We start from the raw sequence: 18,821 nt of genomic DNA on the forward strand, positions 1-18,821 counted from the left end.
GACTACTACATCATTCAAACAAGGAACCATAATCAAGAGGAATTTAGCATAATCATATAAGAATAGGCTCACAACTAGACTCCATCTCTCAATGCTAGCATAGAAGTGAATACATGAGCAATAAGTGGCCAACCAATTACACATGCAATTAACCAATCCCTTAACAATCAATCATCAAACCAAAATGAACATGCAAGCACAAACATCAATCAACTCATGGCTTGGTTGGGTCTTCACCCAACCCCTAGCTAATTAACTACTCACAAATCATGGTGAAAAACAATCTAGCAAATAAATCTAAGGTTAACATGAATTCAATTAAACTAGGAGAGAAATTAAACAATGATGGTTGAACATGCAAGAACAATTAACAAAGATTAAGCAAGAACTAAGATTAATCAAAGATAAAATCAGAAAATTAAATAACAAAGGAGAGGGAAAGAGGTTACTAATTGATGCTCCAAAGTTGAGAATAATTGTTGTTGAAATTGATAGAACAAAGTTCTAATAATTCTTACAAAATGATTGAGTTTTGAGAAACTAAACTAAGGGAGAGGAAAACTATGAACTAATTAAGAGAATAAGTCTAAAGGAGTTAAGAGGGAAGAAGACCCATACAAATGAGCCCCCAAAAGCTATTTATAACCCCCAATTACATAGTAAACTCCGCAATAGAAAGCTCACAGAACCTATCGGGAGAGGCCTCTCCAAGGTCTGGAGAGGTCGCTCCTAAGGACTGGAGAGGCCGCTCCATGTCTTGGAGAGGCCGCTCCAAACTGGGGAAGATTGGGGCAGAATGTTCCGTAGCAAGGTGGAGAGGCCTCTCCAAAAAGGTGGAGAGGCCGCTCCTCAAGTGGAGAGGCCGCTCTCCTATGTTGGAGAGGCCTCTCCTCATCTCTTCTTTCAAATTTGCCAAGTGAGGCAGGAAGTTCAGCAACGAGGTGGAGAGGCCTCTCCAAATAGGTGGAGAGGCCGCTCCAGGTGGAGAGGCCGCTCCAGGTGGAGAGGCCGCGACATAAAGTTGGAGAGGCCTCTCCTCACAAAATCCTTGAAACTGCCAAGTTTGGCAGTAGCTACAGCAGCGGGGTGAAGAGGCCTCTCCATTGACCTGGAGAGGCCGCTCCTAGGGAGAGGCCGCGCCACTCTAAGGAGAGGCCTCTCCACTGCACATCTCTTTTTCTTCTTGACTTGGCTCCTTTTCCTTGGCTTCTTTCCATCATCTTCTTGCTTCTAACCTTGGTTCATCATCCATAGGCTTCAATTGGCCATCTTTGGACCTGAAATCTCAACAAAAACACTAACAACCCGTGAAGCATTGGATACACAAAAATTGCATTAAAAATAGAGTGAATAATGAACTAAGGCATCAATTCCTCACATATTCAACGCTAAAAACCACTCTATAATCATACAAATTAGCATGCTATCACTTACTTTTAATTAGGGTTCTAAATCAATTAAGAATTAACTTTCGTTGTAAATCCAATTAAATTCAATAATACTATTTCTAGTTTATCACTTATAATAAAACAAACCCTAACAAAGAGGAATTATAAATTAATTAAATAATTGAGAATCAAATAACATATTAATCCATATTAGGGTTCAACCGAACCCTAGATTATGAAATTACTCGCAATAACAAGACAAATAATTAAAGAAAACATAATAACAAAAGAAAATTATAGAGATTAAAGATGAAAGAGAAATACTCGAAATTGAATTAAGATGAATGCTTCAATGGAGTTCTATATATTCTCTCCAAAAACAACGTAAAATAGAAAAGCTATAAAAATTAGATGATTTAAGATAGGGTTAAAACTACTATTTATACTTTTCTAAAAATAAACATTAAGGTATTACACGACCGTGTAGCTAGTCTCTACTCAATCCCAGATTCCATCATGTATGTACACGATCGTGTAGCTAAAGGGGTACATGACCATGTAGGCTGCATTCATATGGAGATGACATCATACGACCGTGTAGCTCATGGTACACGGCCATGTAACAAGTAGTCGTACATGGAAAATATCACCTGACCGTATAGTTAGAAGTACATGACCATGTAGTATTGTCAATATCTAGCACTCTAACATACAACTTCTTATGACTTGCAAATCATCTTAAGAAGTTCACAATCCATCTCAAAATGTCATAGCATATTCATCATCATTCCAACTGTTGTATTTCATCCTGAAGTCACAACATAACAGCCAAATGACAATAATAGAAATAATCGAGTCCAACTTGGATAAAATATATAGAATCACAAACTATATATTGAAATTCTATGGTAAACGCATCCCAAATAGCTAAAAAATAATGGTATAATATTGACTTATCAACCTCATACTTATATTTCGCGAACCAAACACCCCTTAAATTCATTACCACGTGTAACATCTTCTTTTATTTCATTGTCCATTTTTTTTTTTTGAACAATGAAAACTATATAAATTAAAGTAAATTACAACCTAAGAGAACTTAATTAGAAAAACAACCAAGCACACCTAAATATACACACAAACAACAAAAGAACAGCAGCACACCGAAATAAACCCAGATACACGCCTTGCCACTTATCATTGAAGGACTGAAGTGAAGGATAAAACCACAAGTGTCTTGCACCAAACCTGTTATTTCCAAGTCTGAACAACTAAAGAAAACCCACCAAAACCATAAAGTGGACCAAGAGATGCCAAATTAACTAAAGAACCTGAGGTGGACTATAAGCACATGTTCAACTCAATGAAGGTAACTGGAACTTGCATTGACATAGAAACAAATTTGTGATTGAAGATAAAGAGAGACAGAGCAACCGAAAATTGTAAGCACCCTAACACCATGTTGCCGACAAACAGACCTTTGACACAATTCCACTCCCAAGAATCGAAATGCAAAGCTACTTCCTAGGAGTTCGGGAACAAAACCAAGAGAGTCTTAAGTTGTAACGACCCTAGCATAATTAAGAAACCTGGCACCCAAATGCACAACTCACCCAACTAAGAGTGCAAGATGGAGGACTTTGCTTACCCAAACATTAAAGATGGGGAGCCTTTTTCAAGATTGAGATATGACTGACTTTGTCATCGCCAAAACTAACAAAGGGGTGATAGTAACTAAAAGATCACCCATATCATCCCACACCCAAAATCTTATAATCTCCTAAAAGACAATCAAAAGGACCACAAACTCAACAAGCAAGGGATCTTTTAACCAAATTACCCCTAAATCTGTGGGCAAAACCACCCAACAAAGACTCCAAAAACAACGACAACACTTCAACAACCTCCATAGATAGAGCTACCTAACATAGCTCTAACTCATGAACAACAACAAAATTATTAAACAACAAAAACTCACAAGCAAACTGATCAAGAAAAACATAATTAAATAAAGGCAAATCAAGAACAACTAAAATAAAACCACTAAACATAGTAAAGAACATAGGCATACACTCACAGAAGAAGCAAAGAACCCAAACAACCTCAAAGGCAGATTTGATACCTAACTTAAAGAGCAGTCGTCGAGGCAAACACAAGAACGACCAACTCCCTTTAGCCTTGGATAAGGGAGAAAACGCTAGTCTTAACTTCACCTTTACCGTCAGGAAACAATTAACAGAACTCCTATCGACGACGGCGTTAAGAATAGTCGTAGCTCCTTGTTTCGATGGATTAGTAAAACCTAAAACACTAGACGACACACCGAAACTTAACTAAACCACTAGTGGATTTGAAAAATGAAAAACGGATCTCCAATCTTCAATTCCTTGTCTACTTTACTGTAAAACACCTAAAAAGCAAAATTAAGAAGCAAAATTGAGGAAAGCAAAGAAAAATAGACTCGCCGACGATGACAAGAGGAGAAACGCCGATGAGCGGCGAGCAAGCCTTAAGAGAAGGAGAGGCGGTGGAAGCAGTGAGAAGATAAACTGTGGGTTTCCCAAAGAGAGAAAGTCTTTAGAAGGCGATTTATTATCCAAGTTCGACTAAATTGAGTATTTGATACAAACTAAATTAGTAATATATTCACGTGTTTAAGCAAACTAGAGGAGGCATGCAACATGGGATATGCAAATATCGGATGAAGGGATGGTTAGTCCCTCCATCCCCCTTCCCCTCAATCCCAAGTCCCCAAGTGGTGGGGATTCGAATCTTAATCCCCTTATACTTGTGATAGAGTGAAGGGCCCTCCTCATATCTTACCGATTATATAAATATATTTGTCGCGTAACTCCTACATCATGTTTGAAGATAAATAGTTGAATTTTAAAACCGACTGTTATTTTATTTGTAATTCTGTAACGTTAGAGCTAGCAAAGCTTCTTTGGGTTGTTCACCGAGAGTCAGAGACATACATGCAACTAGACATGGCAATCCTAACCCGATCCAACCTGTACTCTACCCGAAAGTGACCCGATGCCCGAAATGACCCTACGCAAACTTACCTAACCTAAAATAAACCTACCTAAAATTGACCCAACATTTCGACCTGAAAGTTAACCCAACTCGAACTGACTTCAACCCGAATTGACCCGAATTTTTGGTGATGACTCAAAATAAAATTGACTGGAAATGACCCAACGCAAACGATCGGTTTGCCAAGTCTACATGCAACCCTTTGTACATAAAACCCGTACTCCCTTTATCCCATAATATAGTTCCTATTTTCTATTTTGGAGACCCAAAATGTTGTTCCTGTTTCTATTTTTGGATATTATGTAAAGTCCTATACACTCGTTTTTTTTTAATTTATTCATTATACTTCTTACATTAGCCCTGAATTTTGCATATACCTTGTACTTTTTCCACTTTCTCTCTCTAACTTTTGACTTTAATTATATATTTCTTTTTTATTAATGTAATTCATCCACTTTCTCCTTCTATTTTTAAATACTGTGAAAAAACACAAACAAGAACTATATATATATATATATATATATATATATATATATTGGGATGGATGGAGTATTGATATCAGATTTATATCTGCAAACAAACCATTTAATCCTACAACTTTACATATAAAAGTCTAATAAGAATACATTCATACAAGTATATTTCTTCTCGTTTGGAGTTTTAGTTACTTTGGAACTTCACTTATTGCCAAAGACATTTTTGATGCATGATGATCTTCATCTTCTAAATAAAGCATGATTAATACTTGATGGGTTGGACACAATCACACAACCTTTCATGAATGATCCTTGAACACATCCAGCTTTTGAAACTACTCATAATTAAATAAGTTAATAACTTTCATTTGTCATCAACAAAATTTTATAGGGTCAAATAATATGGACTGATATTGATATATTGTATATTCAATTCGATGATCTATAAACTTGATTTCTTATGATCTAATCCAACTTAAATTAAATAACAATAGGAATTTAAAATAATGAGGAGACAAGGCTTTATTATATATTATGCCAAAATAATTAGATCTAATATGGGAGCTTGAAATACAAGCTCTGAAAGTCAACGAATTTCAACTAACCAAACTATTTGACTTTGATCCTTGCTTTTAGCTTTGCTTCTCATCATACATTCATAATCATCATTAAGCAGATTAATACTACAAATTAATCTTAATTATGCCAGCTTTAATCCTATTAATTCACTTCCTACTAATTCTTCTCACCATCATAACACCAGCCAACTCTCTAAACACACATTTTCCAATCAAAGAAGCTACTATAAATGATCTCCAAACTGCCTTCCATCACAACAAACTTACCTCAAAAAAACTAGTACAGTTCTACTTGCAACAAATTCAAAAACTCAACCCGATTCTTAGAGCTGTCATCGAGGTAAACCCGGATGCTCTTAAGCAGGCCGAGGAGGCTGATAGAAGGAGGGCGATAGCAAGGAAGTGTCACTCAGTCGAAGGTCCAGGGCTTGATGGGATACCGATATTGCTCAAGGACAATATTGGTACAAAAGATAAGCTGAATACAACTGCAGGATCATATGCATTGTTGGGTTCAGTTGTTCCTAGGGATGCCGGAGTTGTCAAGAGGCTAAGGAAGGCTGGCGCTATCATTCTTGGGAAGGCTAGCTTGAGTGAATGGTGCCATTTTAGGTCCTTTACCGCGCCTAATGGGTGGTGTGCCAGAATCGGCCAAGGCCAGGTAACACCCCCCACCCCCCTATCTGTTTTTTAGTTCCATGTGGTTTACTATTATATACTTTCAACTGTTGAAATTTAAAGGAAACAACATATGTATAGATTTTATTTTGAAAGAACATACGTATATACAGGAAAATTTATAATATGGTCATTAGACATTACTTAAATTAGTTAATAATGAAGACAATATCAAATAAGCCAACTATGTAATAAAGAGGCATTTTGTAAAATCCTGCTTCAAGGGATAAGAATATTGAACGCCTGATCATGCAGGAGTAAATCATTGGTAATAAGTTTGCAGAAGTATAAGTTTGTAGTTTGTAATACGGAGTAGTCATTTTGCTAATTCCATTTAATAGTAAAAACACACAGGTGTATAAATTATCTTGTGTAACTTGTTTAAGGTAATGTTAAACCATACAAACTTGTGACTCAGACATGAGTCACAAGACCATCCCACTTGATTGGAGCGAAACTCGAACTTCTAACCTCAGGAAGTCAGGAGTTCTAAGGGGTAGCTCCAACTGCTTATAATTTGCCCATACTTGAAGTCATAAACACATGGTGTTTTAGCTCCAAATTTGTAGAATGAGCAAATATTTTTATCTGCAGAACCCTTACAATCTCTCAGCAGATCCTTGTGGCTCAAGTAGTGGACCAGCTATAGCAGTAGCAGCAAACTTGGCAGCCGCTACTCTTGGGACCGAGACAGATGGCTCCATCCTATGTCCTTCCAGCACCAATTCAGTCGTAGGCATCAAACCCACTCTCGGTCTCACTAGTCGTGGTGGCGTTATACCAATTAGTCCTACACAAGATACAGTTGGGTATATAATCTTTTTAAAACCATATCTTCTCCTTAACATCTCTCAGACTCTCACAATATCTGAATTTTGGAATAAAATTGTCAAAATTTAACATGATTTATGAACAGGCCTATCTGCAGGACTGTGGCAGATGCAGCTTATGTTTTGGAATCCATTGTAGGCTATGATCCTTATGACTACGAAGCGACAATGACTGCTAGAAAATACATACCACAAGGCAGCTATGCTCAGTTTCTAAAGCTTGATGGTCTAAAGGGGAAGAGGTTAGGAATTGTAAGAAATCCCTTTTTTGAACTTATCAAAGAGTTTCCTGTACAAAACACAGCATATAAACAGCATTTTCATACTCTAAGGTAAGCAAGAAACACAATCTACTACATATTTATCTAATTAACATATTGTAAAATCTATTAATAAACACGTATAATGTACTTCTTATTTGTGGTCGAAATGATTACAGTAAACAAGGAGCAGTATTAGTTGATGATTTGGAAATACCCAACATTGAAGCTATTCTGTCACAAGACCTGTCACATAATAATGAGCTTATTGTGATGCTAGCTGAGTTCAAATCGTCGTTAAATTCCTACTTAAAACAACTAACTAAGTCTCCAGTTCGATCTTTGGCCGATATAATAGCATTCAACAACCACAATGCTGAAAAGGTGACAATTAGCTACCAATACTTGTACTATTGCACATATTAATACTAATCTTTGTCTGGTACTGTTACACCTGACTTACGATACAAAGTAAAATGACCATCATTAGATGATTTTCTTTGTAGGAAATGATCAAAGAATATGGTCAAGAAGTATTTCTTTTTGCTGAAGCAACAAATGGGTTTGGATCCAAAGAGGAGAAAGCCTTGGCAACATTAGCAAAATGGTCGAGAAACGGGTTTGAGAAGATCATGGCAGAACACAATTTAGATGCAATTATAACACCTGGTTCGTCGTTTTCAACTGTTCTTGCCATTGGAGGATACCCAGGAATTAGCGTTCCTGCAGGATATGATAAAGACGGTGTGCCATTTGGTATATGCTTTGGAGGCTTAAAGGGTACAGAACCTAAGCTTATTGAGATAGCCTATGGTTTTGAACAAGCTACACAAATTAGAAAGCCTCCTACACTTTGATGGGTCCTAAAGTTGTCTTTACTAATGTGTTTTTACAATTTGGTTTCCAAAGCTAGATTCAACTACATATTCTCAAGGAACTTCGATTTTTGATGTTATTTTTATGTCAACCAAACAAGTACTAAGATGTGCAACTTCAGCAAAGCGGCTACTCTGAAAAGTCTCAAGGAAACAGTAAGGATACAACAATGCATTCCACTCGAGTCTCTATTTCTCTGATGCTTCTTGATTGATAACGTATCCAATCGAAAAATAAACAAAATCATCCAAACAATGAACAAGACTCGTTTATCCGAATTTCAAATTCTACTCTCTGCTCCTCCCCTGCCTTTTCTAGATTATTTCCTTGATGAAAAATAAGCTCAAAACCTCAAACTACATGTTACATGAAAATAAAGTAAAAAGGTAGACCCCAATACAATAAACCCCACTAAATAATGTCCACAACTTTGTCTAAAGCAGAAAACTTCAGTCACTTTCAGATCCAAGTACTAAAATTCCCTGCCTATAGTAACTCAACTCAATCACTAATATATCTACTTCTCATCATACTCATCTTAGAGCAGATTTATACTAGTACTAAGCTAGCAATCTTAGTTAAATCAGCGATGTCAACTTCATATTCACTAATTCATTTCCTGCTAATTATTCTCAGCATAAAATCAGCTGCCTCTCTAAATACAAACTTTCCAATCAAAGAGGCTACCATAAAAGATCTCCAAACCGCTTTCCTCCAAAACAAAATTACCTCAAAAGGATTAGTAGAGTTCTACCTTCGCCGAATCCAAAAGCTCAATCCAATCCTCAGAGCGGTCATAGAGGTGAACCCGGATGCTCTGAAGCAAGCGGAGGAGGCTGACAGGCGGAGGACAAAGGCAAAGAAATGTCAGTCGGGGCTAGATGGGATACCAATATTGCTAAAAGACAATATTGCTACAAAAGATAAGCTAAATACAACAGCAGGATCATATGCATTGTTGGGCTCGGTTGTTCCTAGAGATGCTGGAGTTGTCAAAAGGCTAAGGCAGGCTGGTGCTATTATTCTTGGGAAGGCTAGCTTGAGTGAGTGGGCTAATTATAGGTCTAGTAGTGCGCCGAGTGGCTGGTGTGCTAGAGGCGGCCAAGGCCAGGCAAGTACCTTTCTTTTTAACTAGTGATATGCAGCTTCTATATCTCAGTTTCTTTGTGAATTTTATGCACATGTAGAATATATCAAGATCTTCAGAAGACTACATAAATACAAAGATAAAACAAATGCATATGACATATGTGATGAATGACTATGACTATATGTGTTGTACTATTAAAGAATGAAAGAGCAGATTTTTTTTCTGCAGAACCCTTACAATCTCTCAGAAGATCCGTGTGGCTCCAGTAGTGGATCAGCCATAGCAGTAGCAGCAAACTTGGCAGCAGTTAGCCTTGGGACCGAAACAGATGGTTCCATCCTTTGTCCTTCCAGCAAAAATTCAGCCGTGGGAATCAAACCCACCCTCGGTCTCACTAGCCGTGGAGGAGTTATACCAATCACTCCTACACAAGACACTGTAGGGTAATAGCCACATGAATCATTTTTTTTTTCTAAGATTCTCAATTTTTAGAACAAAATTTAAGTTTTCAAGTAGACTTTTTATGTTAAGCTTGTGAAATTGAACTGTGAACAGGCCCATGTGTAGGACTGTAGCAGATGCAGCTTATGTTCTGGAATCCATTGTAGGGTATGATCCTTATGATTCTGAAGCGACAAAGAATGCAAGAAAATACATACCCCATGGTGGCTATGCTCAGTTTCTAAAGCTTGATGGTCTAAAAGGGAAGAGGTTAGGAATTGTGAGGAATCCCTTTTTTGATCTTATCAAAGAGTTTCCTATACTAAACACAACCTATAAGCAGCATTTTCATACTCTAAGGTAAGCAAGAAACTGAACCTGCTATTTGTTTGACAGACTAATGTAAAGTAGCATAACATCAATTAATACACACTTGTCATGCTTTTTTATTATTCATTGTCGAGATGACTAAAGAAAACAAGGAGCAATATTAGTCAATAATCTGGAAATACCCAACATTGAAGAAATTATGACATCAAACAATATGGCTATGGTGATGTCATCTGAGTTCAAATTAGCTCTGAATTCCTACTTAAAGCATCTGATCAAGTCTCCAGTTCGATCTTTGGCTGATGTAATAGAATTCAACAACAAACACGCCCAAAAGGTGAGGATTAGCTAGTAGCCTACTACTCTACCAATACTTTAGCCACGCCTTACCTGAAAATTGTTTATCTGAACTGATCAAAGAATGACCAACATATAAATTTGGTAAATGTGTAGGAAAAGATCACAGAATATGGTCAAGATACATTCCTTGATTCTGAAGCAACAAACGGAATTACACCCAAAGTGAAGAAAGCCCTGGAAACGTTAGCAAAATGGTCAAAAGACGGGTTTGAGAAGGTTATGGTAGAACACAAGTTGGATACAATTGTTACACCTGATGCAGTGTTTTCAACTGTTCTTGCTATTGGAGGATACCCAGGAATAAGTGTTCCTGCTGGATATGATAAAGATGGTGTGCCATTTGCTATATGCTTTGGAGGCTTAAGGGGTTCAGAACCAAAGCTTATTGAGATAGCCTATGGTTTTGAGCAAGCTACAAAGATAAGAAAGCCTCCTAAACTTTAAATATATGTTTTTTCTCCTAACCTTCTTGAGTCACAACTTGGTTACTTGTACACAATAAAATAGTTGTGGTAATGGTAGTATGTTTATATGTGATTTTATAAAGAAGTTTCATGTTAATGTCTGTGATGATATAACTTTATCTCTAACCGTGTGTTTTTTGTTTTAAACACTCATGAACCAGTGGCAATGTATGTTATGAAGTAATAAAAATTGATGTTAACTAAGTTTCTGTTTAAGTGGTACAATGGCTAATAAATTAATGGACTTATTTTTATGTGAATTGTTTTTTTAAGAAACCCATGGTTTTACCACCCTTAAAAGTGTGGTTTTCAGTTGTCACATTGTCCCAACTTCTCATAATAAAAAATTAACACTTTTTATTTTATTATTATTATTATAATACCATGTGAAATAGATTTTTATATTTATTTTATTATAAGTGGCTATGTGCATAGGAGGGATTGAGGGAATAACTTTCAATAACTCAACTTTAAATTCCATTATATATAAAAAAAAATAAAAAAAGCATTAAAGAAAAGAATTATCTTACCTGAGTAACCAGATCAAAGTCCAAATATACAAATTATAAACTCTAAAGTCACATTCTTCTATTTGTGCTCAACTAACCTGCTAAATAAAACTTCACATCAAAGTTTGTTATCTCATTAATCTCTCTTCTCAATTCAACATCTACTCTAAAGACTTCAGATCTTCATCTTAAGCTAATATTATCCGTGACAAACATAGGCTCATCAAGTTCCATATTATCAATAGACAATAATGATTTCGAATCAAAATTCCCAATTAAAGAAGCTACCATAGAAGATCTCCAAACAGCTTTCCACCAAAACAAGCTTACCTCAAAAGAACTAGTACAGTTCTACCTATATCAGATTGAAAAACTCAACCCAGTTCTCAGAGCAGTCCTAGAGGTCAACCCAGATGCTCTGGAGCAGGCAGAGGAGGCCGATAAACGGAGGGCGAAAGCAAAGGAGTCAGGATCAGTTGAATCTCTAAGGCTAGATGGGATACCAATATTAATAAAGGACAATATTGCTACAAAAGATAGGATGAATACAACTGCAGGATCATTTGCATTGTTAAGTTCAGTTGTTCCTAGGGATGCTGGGGTTGTGGAGAAGCTAAGGCAGGCTGGTGCTATCATACTTGGAAAGGCTAGCCTAAGTGAGTGGGCTCATTTTAGGTCTTTTGGTGCGCCGAGTGGGTGGTGTGCTAGAGGCGGCCAAGGCCAGGTAATTTCTTGTCCCGGAATACAATCCACTTGTATATTATAAAACATAAAATCATTGACTATCTTTGGAATAGAAAATGGGTTTATTTGTGATTTGTGTGGTATAACAAAGACTTGTGATATTAAACAAGTATGTTTTATGTAACAAAGACTTGTGATATTAAACAAGTATATATAGGTAGAGCTAAAACTACAAACCACTGATAGAAGAATCCCATTTGATAAGAAACAATGTATTTATAAGTTGTATTTGTATAGCACAAATTTTGCAATATTACTAAGAAACAGGACAAACCCTATCTTAATTTGCAGAACCCTTACAATCTATCAGCAAATCCTAGTGGCTCAAGTAGTGGATGGCTATAGCAGTAGCTGCAAACTTGGTGGCCGTTACTCTAGGAACCGAGACAAACGGATCCATCCTTAATCCTTCTAGGACCAATTCAGTCGTGGGCATCAAGCCAACTCTCGGTCTCACTAGCCGTGGTGGGGTTATACCAATCACACCTACACAAGACACTGTTGGGTAAAATCATTCCAGATTTTCTTATTCCTTTCTAGTATCCCATGTTTGGATTAATATGAAGGATTTAATTTATACTGACATTTTATATTACCCTTGTGTAATTGAACTATGAAAAGTCCAATCTGTAGGACTGTAGCAGATGCAACATATGTTCTGGATTCCATTGTAGGCTATGATCCTTATGATTCGGAAGCGACAATGAATGCAAGTAGATACATACCGCCAGATGGGTATGTTCAGTTCCTAAAGCTCGACGGTCTAGAAGGGAAAAGGTTAGGAATTGCAAGAAATCCTTTCTTTGATCATATTGAATGGTCTTCTAAACAGGCCACAACTTTTAAGCAGCACTTCCATACTTTAAGGTAAGCAAAAAGGCATAGCCAATTTTTTACTTGATTGACTAGTGTTACGTTATTGCACAACATTTACTAGTACTCATTGATCATGCTTATTTGTGATTGAGATAACTAAAGGAAAAAGGGGGCAATACTAGTTGATAATTTGGAGATACCCAACATTGATGCAATCATGTCATCGAACAATGAGCGAATGGTGATGGAATTTGAGTTCAAATTAGCTCTGAATTCTTACTTAGAACAGCTGGTGAAGACTCCAGTACGATCTTTGGCTGAAGTTATAGAATTTAACAACAAAAATGCCCAAAAGGTGATGATTACTTATTAGCTGCTAGTATTTAGACATACTTTCTACCTATGATACCAAGTAAAATGACCTTTAATTGGCTGAATTGCAGGAAATGATTGAAGAATATGGTCAACAAATATTTCTTTCTGCTGAAGCAACAAATGGGATTGGACCTGAAGAGAAGAAATTGTTGGCAACATTAGAAGAATGGTCAAGAGACGGGTTTGAGAAGGTCATGGTAGAAAACAAGTTAGATGCAATCATAGCACCAAATTCGTCGTTGTCAACTGTTCTTGCCATTGGAGGATACCCAGGAATTAGTGTTCCTGCTGGATATGGTGACAATGGTGTGCCATTTGGAATATGCTTCGGAGGCCTAAAGGGTACAGAACCTAAACTAATCGAGATATCTTATGCTTTTGAGCAAGCTACAAAAATAAGGAAGCCCCCTTCTCTTTAATTTGTCCTTGTTGTAGTAATAATGTCATAAGAATGTGTCAAATTTGGTTATGTTCAAACAATTCTATGTAACAAAAAAAGTTTACTTTGTATCAAATTGTAGATCATATACCACAAAACAATTCATGGAAACTTATGGTTGATGAACAATCTAAAAACCCAATGATAGTAAACTACATTCATAATCAAACTCATTTATCATCACTATCACTCTCATGGATTTTGTTCGTCTTAATCCCCATAAATCTTTGTGCAAATCAAAATCAGTTGGACATACCTCAACTCGAGATCGACCTACAAGAATTAAAGCAGCATCATTCCCCATCTTTGCTTCTTCCCAAAATTCACTACAAAAAAGGTAAATGCAAGTCAGTTATATAATCAACACAAGTACTATGCATCATATTAGAAGTGATGCCTCGCGAAGAAGATTAACAAGGACAATTACGGATCACAAGTTAAAATTCTGGCAATCAACATAGTAGTAGATTACACTAAAGATGAACTGTCTAAAATATAATTCAAACTAGTTCATAATTATGAAATGAATCACCATCAAGAGATAAGCGTTATAATGAAAAAAATCATAACTTTTCCCATTCACGCAATTACATAATTCCAAACCCTAAAAATAATTACTCAAGCAGATTAAGAACTGAAATATCAGAAATAAAAAGTCAAAGAATTAATGTCACACTATATCATGAAATGAATTAATCGAAATACTACTCCATAGTACGTAATCTGTAAATATTAAAACTGAATAGCAAAATTCCTATTCCAATTGTACTAAATCACACTGGCAATTATATTAATTAACTAAATTCAATAAAAATCCGCGAAGTTCATCAAATTTTACAACCCAGATTAAACTAAACATCTAATATATATACTAGCTGCAAAGTAAATTTATACTGACAATTAACTTAAAATACCATAGTTCAAAATTAAAGTTCATTGTGGGAGGGTCGAATTCTTTTGAGTTTGGACATTTGTTTTGGCAATAAGTGAGCTGTTATGGTTAAACTTAGTGACATTTTGTATCACCCTGGTTCAAAATATTTTCTTTTCTTTAGGAAAATTGATTTTAATACTTTTATCTTTAAGGCTAATGAAATAAGTATAGTACACCATGCGCCGGAAAGAACATTAGACATATTTTAAAGAACATGAGCAAAAAAAGAACAATCTAGTGTTTGAAAAAGAAGATACATGTGTTTGACAAAATAACATGTTTGTGTTTGACAAGAACACGACATTACAAAGAACATAAAGTCTTTACAAAAAGAACATGTTATTTTGCATGTTTACTCGGGTGGTTGAACGTGTTAGAAAAAGAACATTATATTTGACAAAAAAGAATATGCTTATGTTTGACAAAGATAGAGATGATCATTGGGCGGGCCGGGTCAAGGTTAAAAAAATCAGTTCACTTATCGGGTCGGGCCAAGTTTTTTCAAAATTTTTGTGCCCAAATCCGCCCAAAATGGTCCGGCCATGTGGGCTTTTCAGGTTGAGGAAAAAAATAATCAACTAAAATGCATAAAAACGCATTCCCAAACCGGCTCAAAAAATTAAATTACGGGCCGAGTCCGACTCGATTTTGGGGCTAAAAAATTCTTCCCAAAACCCGTCCAAAATCGAGCCAGACTAGTCTAACTAAGATCACCTCTAGTGCCCAAATAACATAGAGTCTTTACAAAAAGAACATGATAATACATTAAAGAACATGTTCTTTTTCCGGGTTACTTGCATTGGGTGATTTTTTTAAATTTTAATTTTTTTTTACATTAAAGACATATTGTATAATGTAAAGAACATAAACTCAAAGAACATAATAATCAAAGTTAAAGAACATATTATGATCACGTTCTTTATAAATATCTATAATGTTCTTTTTTACGCCCATGTTCTTTTAAATATAGCTAATGTTCTTTCCGGGTGCACCATGCATGGTGCACCCGGGTGCACCAACCACACATTATAAGGCTAATCGCTTTTAATCATCTAAACTTTGGATTTTTTTAATCAACTCGTTTTATGTGAGGATAGCTATCCGTGTGGCCTCTTATAATAAAACAAAGTAAACTTTATTATACTGACAGAATAACCCTATTATAATGAAATAATCATCCCTTATTGTACTTACCAAGTATTAAGAAACCCTTAAATAACAATGTAACCCCTACAACACTAACATGGTACTCCTATATTACTAGCTAAGTAAACCCTATAAACGTAACAGAGCAAATCATATATCACTAAGTAATCCCATGCATAGTGACTGATTACGTTACGCTGTTTGGCCAGCCACATATAAAAGTTAATAGTTTTTTTTAATAATCTCTTGAAATAAACTCATATTACTTAATTTATTTTTATTTTGGACAAATTTTAAGAATTATACTATTGCATTTTAAGGCCCTGTTCTTTTGAGCTTCTGGGCAGAGCAGAGCAGAGCAAAGCAGAGCAGAGCAGATTTCAGCAGAGCAGAGCAGGGCAGAGCAAAGCAAAGCAAAGCAGATTTCAGCATAGCAGAGCAGGGCAGAGCAAAGCAAAGCAGAGCAGAGCAGATTAAAGCAGCTATTTTTAAGTACTATTTTTAAGCAGAGCAGAGCAGAGCAAAGCATCTCTAAAGAACGGGGCCTAAGTTGATTTAGCACTATTTCTAGTAGTAACACTAATCTAAACAAGCCCGTAAATAAAAGCTAAATTTAGAGAAACATATAGAGAAAGCAACCATGTTAATGTAGTAGGTAATCATGATTACACATTTATTGAGCGTTAACTAGTAACAATGTTATAAACAAGCCCTTAAATAGAAGCTATATTTTAGAAGCATGTATAGAAGGTAGTCATGTAATCTAACAACTAACTAGTGTGTGGCCCGTGCGATGCCCCGGCTTGCTAGTTTGTACTTGTTTTATTTGCTAATCAAATTCGACTGTTTAGATAGTAAGACTTTTTGGTTTTGAGTTTAAGTCTTGCTATAAACAATTTTTAGTTGTCGAACTCAATCATTACATAATGGAAACAAATAGTATAATAAGACACAAATTAACTTATCAAACTTAACTATTATTTTGTTGGATAAAAAAACACAATTAATAAATGGCTAAGATGGTAAGACTAGAGCTGTCAATTCGCGTAAACGGGTCGGGTTTGAGTCGGGTTAGTGTAAGTCGGGTCATCTCGGGTCGGGTGTAATACCTCGTATTTTTATATGTATTATAATTAAAAATAAGTATTTTGAGAAGTATTTAATTAAATTGAATTGTTTTATTTAAAGTATTTTAATTATTTATTTTAAATAAGTTTGGAAATATTTATAAAAGGAAAATTTATTAAATTAATTAATTTAATTAAGTTGGGGTTTAATTTAAAGAAAGTTTTATTTTAGTAATGTTTTATTAGGGAAGGAGAAAATTTAAAAGGGGAAATTTTAGGGAGAGGGGTTTCTAGAGAAGGGGTATAACTATTCAACACATGAGGCAAATCAAACTTTGTCCAGAGTGGAGAAAACCCGAGGTAAACTTCTCTCCCCTTTCTCCTTATTTTTCTTTCTCTTTTTCCCCTTCCCCTTTTTTCGGCTCCCCCTTCACCACCACCGGTCGACCACCAGCAGCGGTGGCCGCCAACCGCCGACAGCAGGCAGCCACCGGCGCCGGCAGCTTGGTGGATGTCGGCTACCTTGGCTTTCGAAAAAAAAATTGAAACTTTATTTTCAAAAACTAAATTAATCCTAACTCTAATTGTTATTTATGAGTTTTGGGATTTGATCTTGATGTTTGATTATGAATATTTTGTTAATTAATTTTCAGATTATGTTTTTAATTAAAAGTCCCAATTTTTGAAACCCTAGGTTCTTGATTTATAAATTATTGAAGGGTTATGATGTATAATGGTTAAAACCTTTGATTAAAGTGTTTAAAGGCTTAATTACAGCAAGTTTTAATTAAAATATAGTGCTGGAATTTTTGGTAGAGCATTAAAAATCAAGTTTCTTTAAGGAATTTTAATTATCTATTAATTGGGATAAAGTATGATATTTTAAATATAATTTAAGCTTATTTTAATTAAATTGTGAGGGTTTTTATAATAATATATATTGCTGGAAATTTGTGTAGAGAGGATTTTAATACTCTTCTATGATTTTAAATCGTAGGAGATTTTTAAGTGAGTGATTTCTATTAGTCGTGGCGATTTTTAGATCGTATACAAGGTACGTTCGCGAACTTAGCATAATTATATTGATGTAGTAGCATGCTAGATGTTTAATTGATTACAAGTAGTATCATGCTAGATTTGGAATGCAAATTATGATTTGGATGTTGTTGGTGATTGGATTATGAAGCATGATTTATTTGTGACGGGTTATTGAGTGGAAAATAATAGTTTGGAATATTATTTATGAACCACATATTTATTTGTGGCATTTTAGATAGCATGTTTAATTAAACTAAATGTTTAATTTGGTTTGGAATATTGAAAAGGAATTTTTATTATGATTCATATAATTTCTATTGATGCTATAAGCATAAGGAAAGAGCTATATAAGTGTTTATGTACACGAGGAATAAATTGTATGTTGGTGTTCTTGGTGCCTTAGTGCACTTAAGGTGTTTTTAACACCGAGGGATAGAATTTGTGGCGCTTTATGCGTTTAAGGTGTCATTGGCACCGAGGTAGAATTAAAAAGGATTCAACATTAAATATTATGTGGTCACTAATTATTCAAGAATTAAATTGGTATATTTGATTGATTGAATAATTATTGTTGATTGAATGATTATGGTCTGAGAGTCATCACCAAGTCTAATAATCTATAAACAACATAAAGTGAAAGAAATTACACACCAAAACTCTTGGAACGTATATACCTTGAGTATGAACATATGGGGGGGGGGAGTTATGTGACTTTATATTTGATCTTTACTTCTACTAGAGTACAGGACGTTGTGCATTCCTTTTATTAATATTAATAAGTGCAAGAATTCTGCCACCTATGAGTGGTTATTGATGCTGGCACGGTTAGCTCCCGTGTCAGTAACCTCAATTTATTTGGGGGAGGTTAGTGGTGAAACCCGTTCGATGCATAGTCAACATTAAATAAATTATGTAGTGTCTAGTGAGAAATTTTATTGGTTGTTGT

General features: G+C 35.5%; 2 protein-coding genes, 1 long non-coding RNA gene and 1 pseudogene across 4 annotated transcripts; 3 read left to right on the forward strand and 1 right to left on the reverse strand.

Moving 5' to 3' along the window:
* Window positions 1-1,827: 1,827 nt before the first annotated feature.
* On the reverse strand, window positions 1,828-4,036 carry LOC110708457. Its single transcript, XR_002508741.1, has 2 exons — window positions 3,511-4,036; window positions 1,828-2,196 (listed from the first exon to the last, which is right to left on the reverse strand). It is a non-coding gene; the product is annotated as an uncharacterized LOC110708457 (long non-coding RNA).
* Window positions 4,037-5,479: 1,443 nt separating this feature from the next.
* On the forward strand, window positions 5,480-8,304 carry LOC110708459 (putative amidase C869.01). Its single transcript, XM_021886586.1, has 5 exons — window positions 5,480-6,139; window positions 6,751-6,965; window positions 7,073-7,318; window positions 7,426-7,630; window positions 7,753-8,304. Exons 1-5 carry the CDS (start codon window positions 5,603-5,605, stop codon window positions 8,101-8,103), a joined length of 1,554 nt encoding a protein of 517 aa, XP_021742278.1. The 5' UTR covers window positions 5,480-5,602; the 3' UTR covers window positions 8,104-8,304.
* Window positions 8,305-8,421: 117 nt separating this feature from the next.
* LOC110708458 (putative amidase C869.01) lies at window positions 8,422-11,020 on the forward strand. Of its 2 annotated transcripts, none has more exons than XM_021886584.1 (5): window positions 8,422-9,233; window positions 9,441-9,655; window positions 9,768-10,013; window positions 10,128-10,320; window positions 10,437-11,020. In XM_021886584.1, the coding sequence occupies exons 1-5, from the start codon at window positions 8,541-8,543 to the stop codon at window positions 10,785-10,787; spliced, it is 1,698 nt and encodes a 565-aa protein (XP_021742276.1). In that variant the 5' UTR covers window positions 8,422-8,540; the 3' UTR covers window positions 10,788-11,020. The 2 variants fall into 2 exon arrangements, with proteins under 2 accessions (XP_021742276.1, XP_021742277.1); XM_021886585.1 differs by having other exon boundaries at window positions 9,780-10,013.
* A 405-nt stretch (window positions 11,021-11,425) lies between these two features.
* Window positions 11,426-13,870, forward strand: LOC110708881 (annotated as a pseudogene).
* Window positions 13,871-18,821: the final 4,951 nt, after the last annotated feature.

This window comes from Chenopodium quinoa, unplaced genomic scaffold, assembly GCF_001683475.1.
Source record: "Chenopodium quinoa cultivar QQ74 unplaced genomic scaffold, ASM168347v1, whole genome shotgun sequence".
In the NCBI taxonomy this organism is placed as follows: Eukaryota; Viridiplantae; Streptophyta; class Magnoliopsida; order Caryophyllales; family Amaranthaceae; genus Chenopodium; species Chenopodium quinoa.

Excerpts from the sequence above, each read along its gene's own strand:
- LOC110708459 (XM_021886586.1), top strand. The coding sequence starts at position 5,603 with ATGCCAGCTTTAATCCTATTAATTCACTTCCTACTAATTCTTCTCACC. Across the intron at positions 7,319-7,425 it reads CAGCATTTTCATACTCTAAG|TAAACAAGGAGCAGTATTAG; the intron begins GTAAGCAAGAAA and ends AAATGATTACAG. Across the intron at positions 7,631-7,752 it reads ACAACCACAATGCTGAAAAG|GAAATGATCAAAGAATATGG; the intron begins GTGACAATTAGC and ends TTTTCTTTGTAG.
- LOC110708458 (XM_021886584.1), top strand. The coding sequence starts at position 8,541 with ATGTCCACAACTTTGTCTAAAGCAGAAAACTTCAGTCACTTTCAGATC. Across the intron at positions 9,656-9,767 it reads CCTACACAAGACACTGTAGG|GCCCATGTGTAGGACTGTAG; the intron begins GTAATAGCCACA and ends AACTGTGAACAG. Across the intron at positions 10,321-10,436 it reads ACAACAAACACGCCCAAAAG|GAAAAGATCACAGAATATGG; the intron begins GTGAGGATTAGC and ends GTAAATGTGTAG.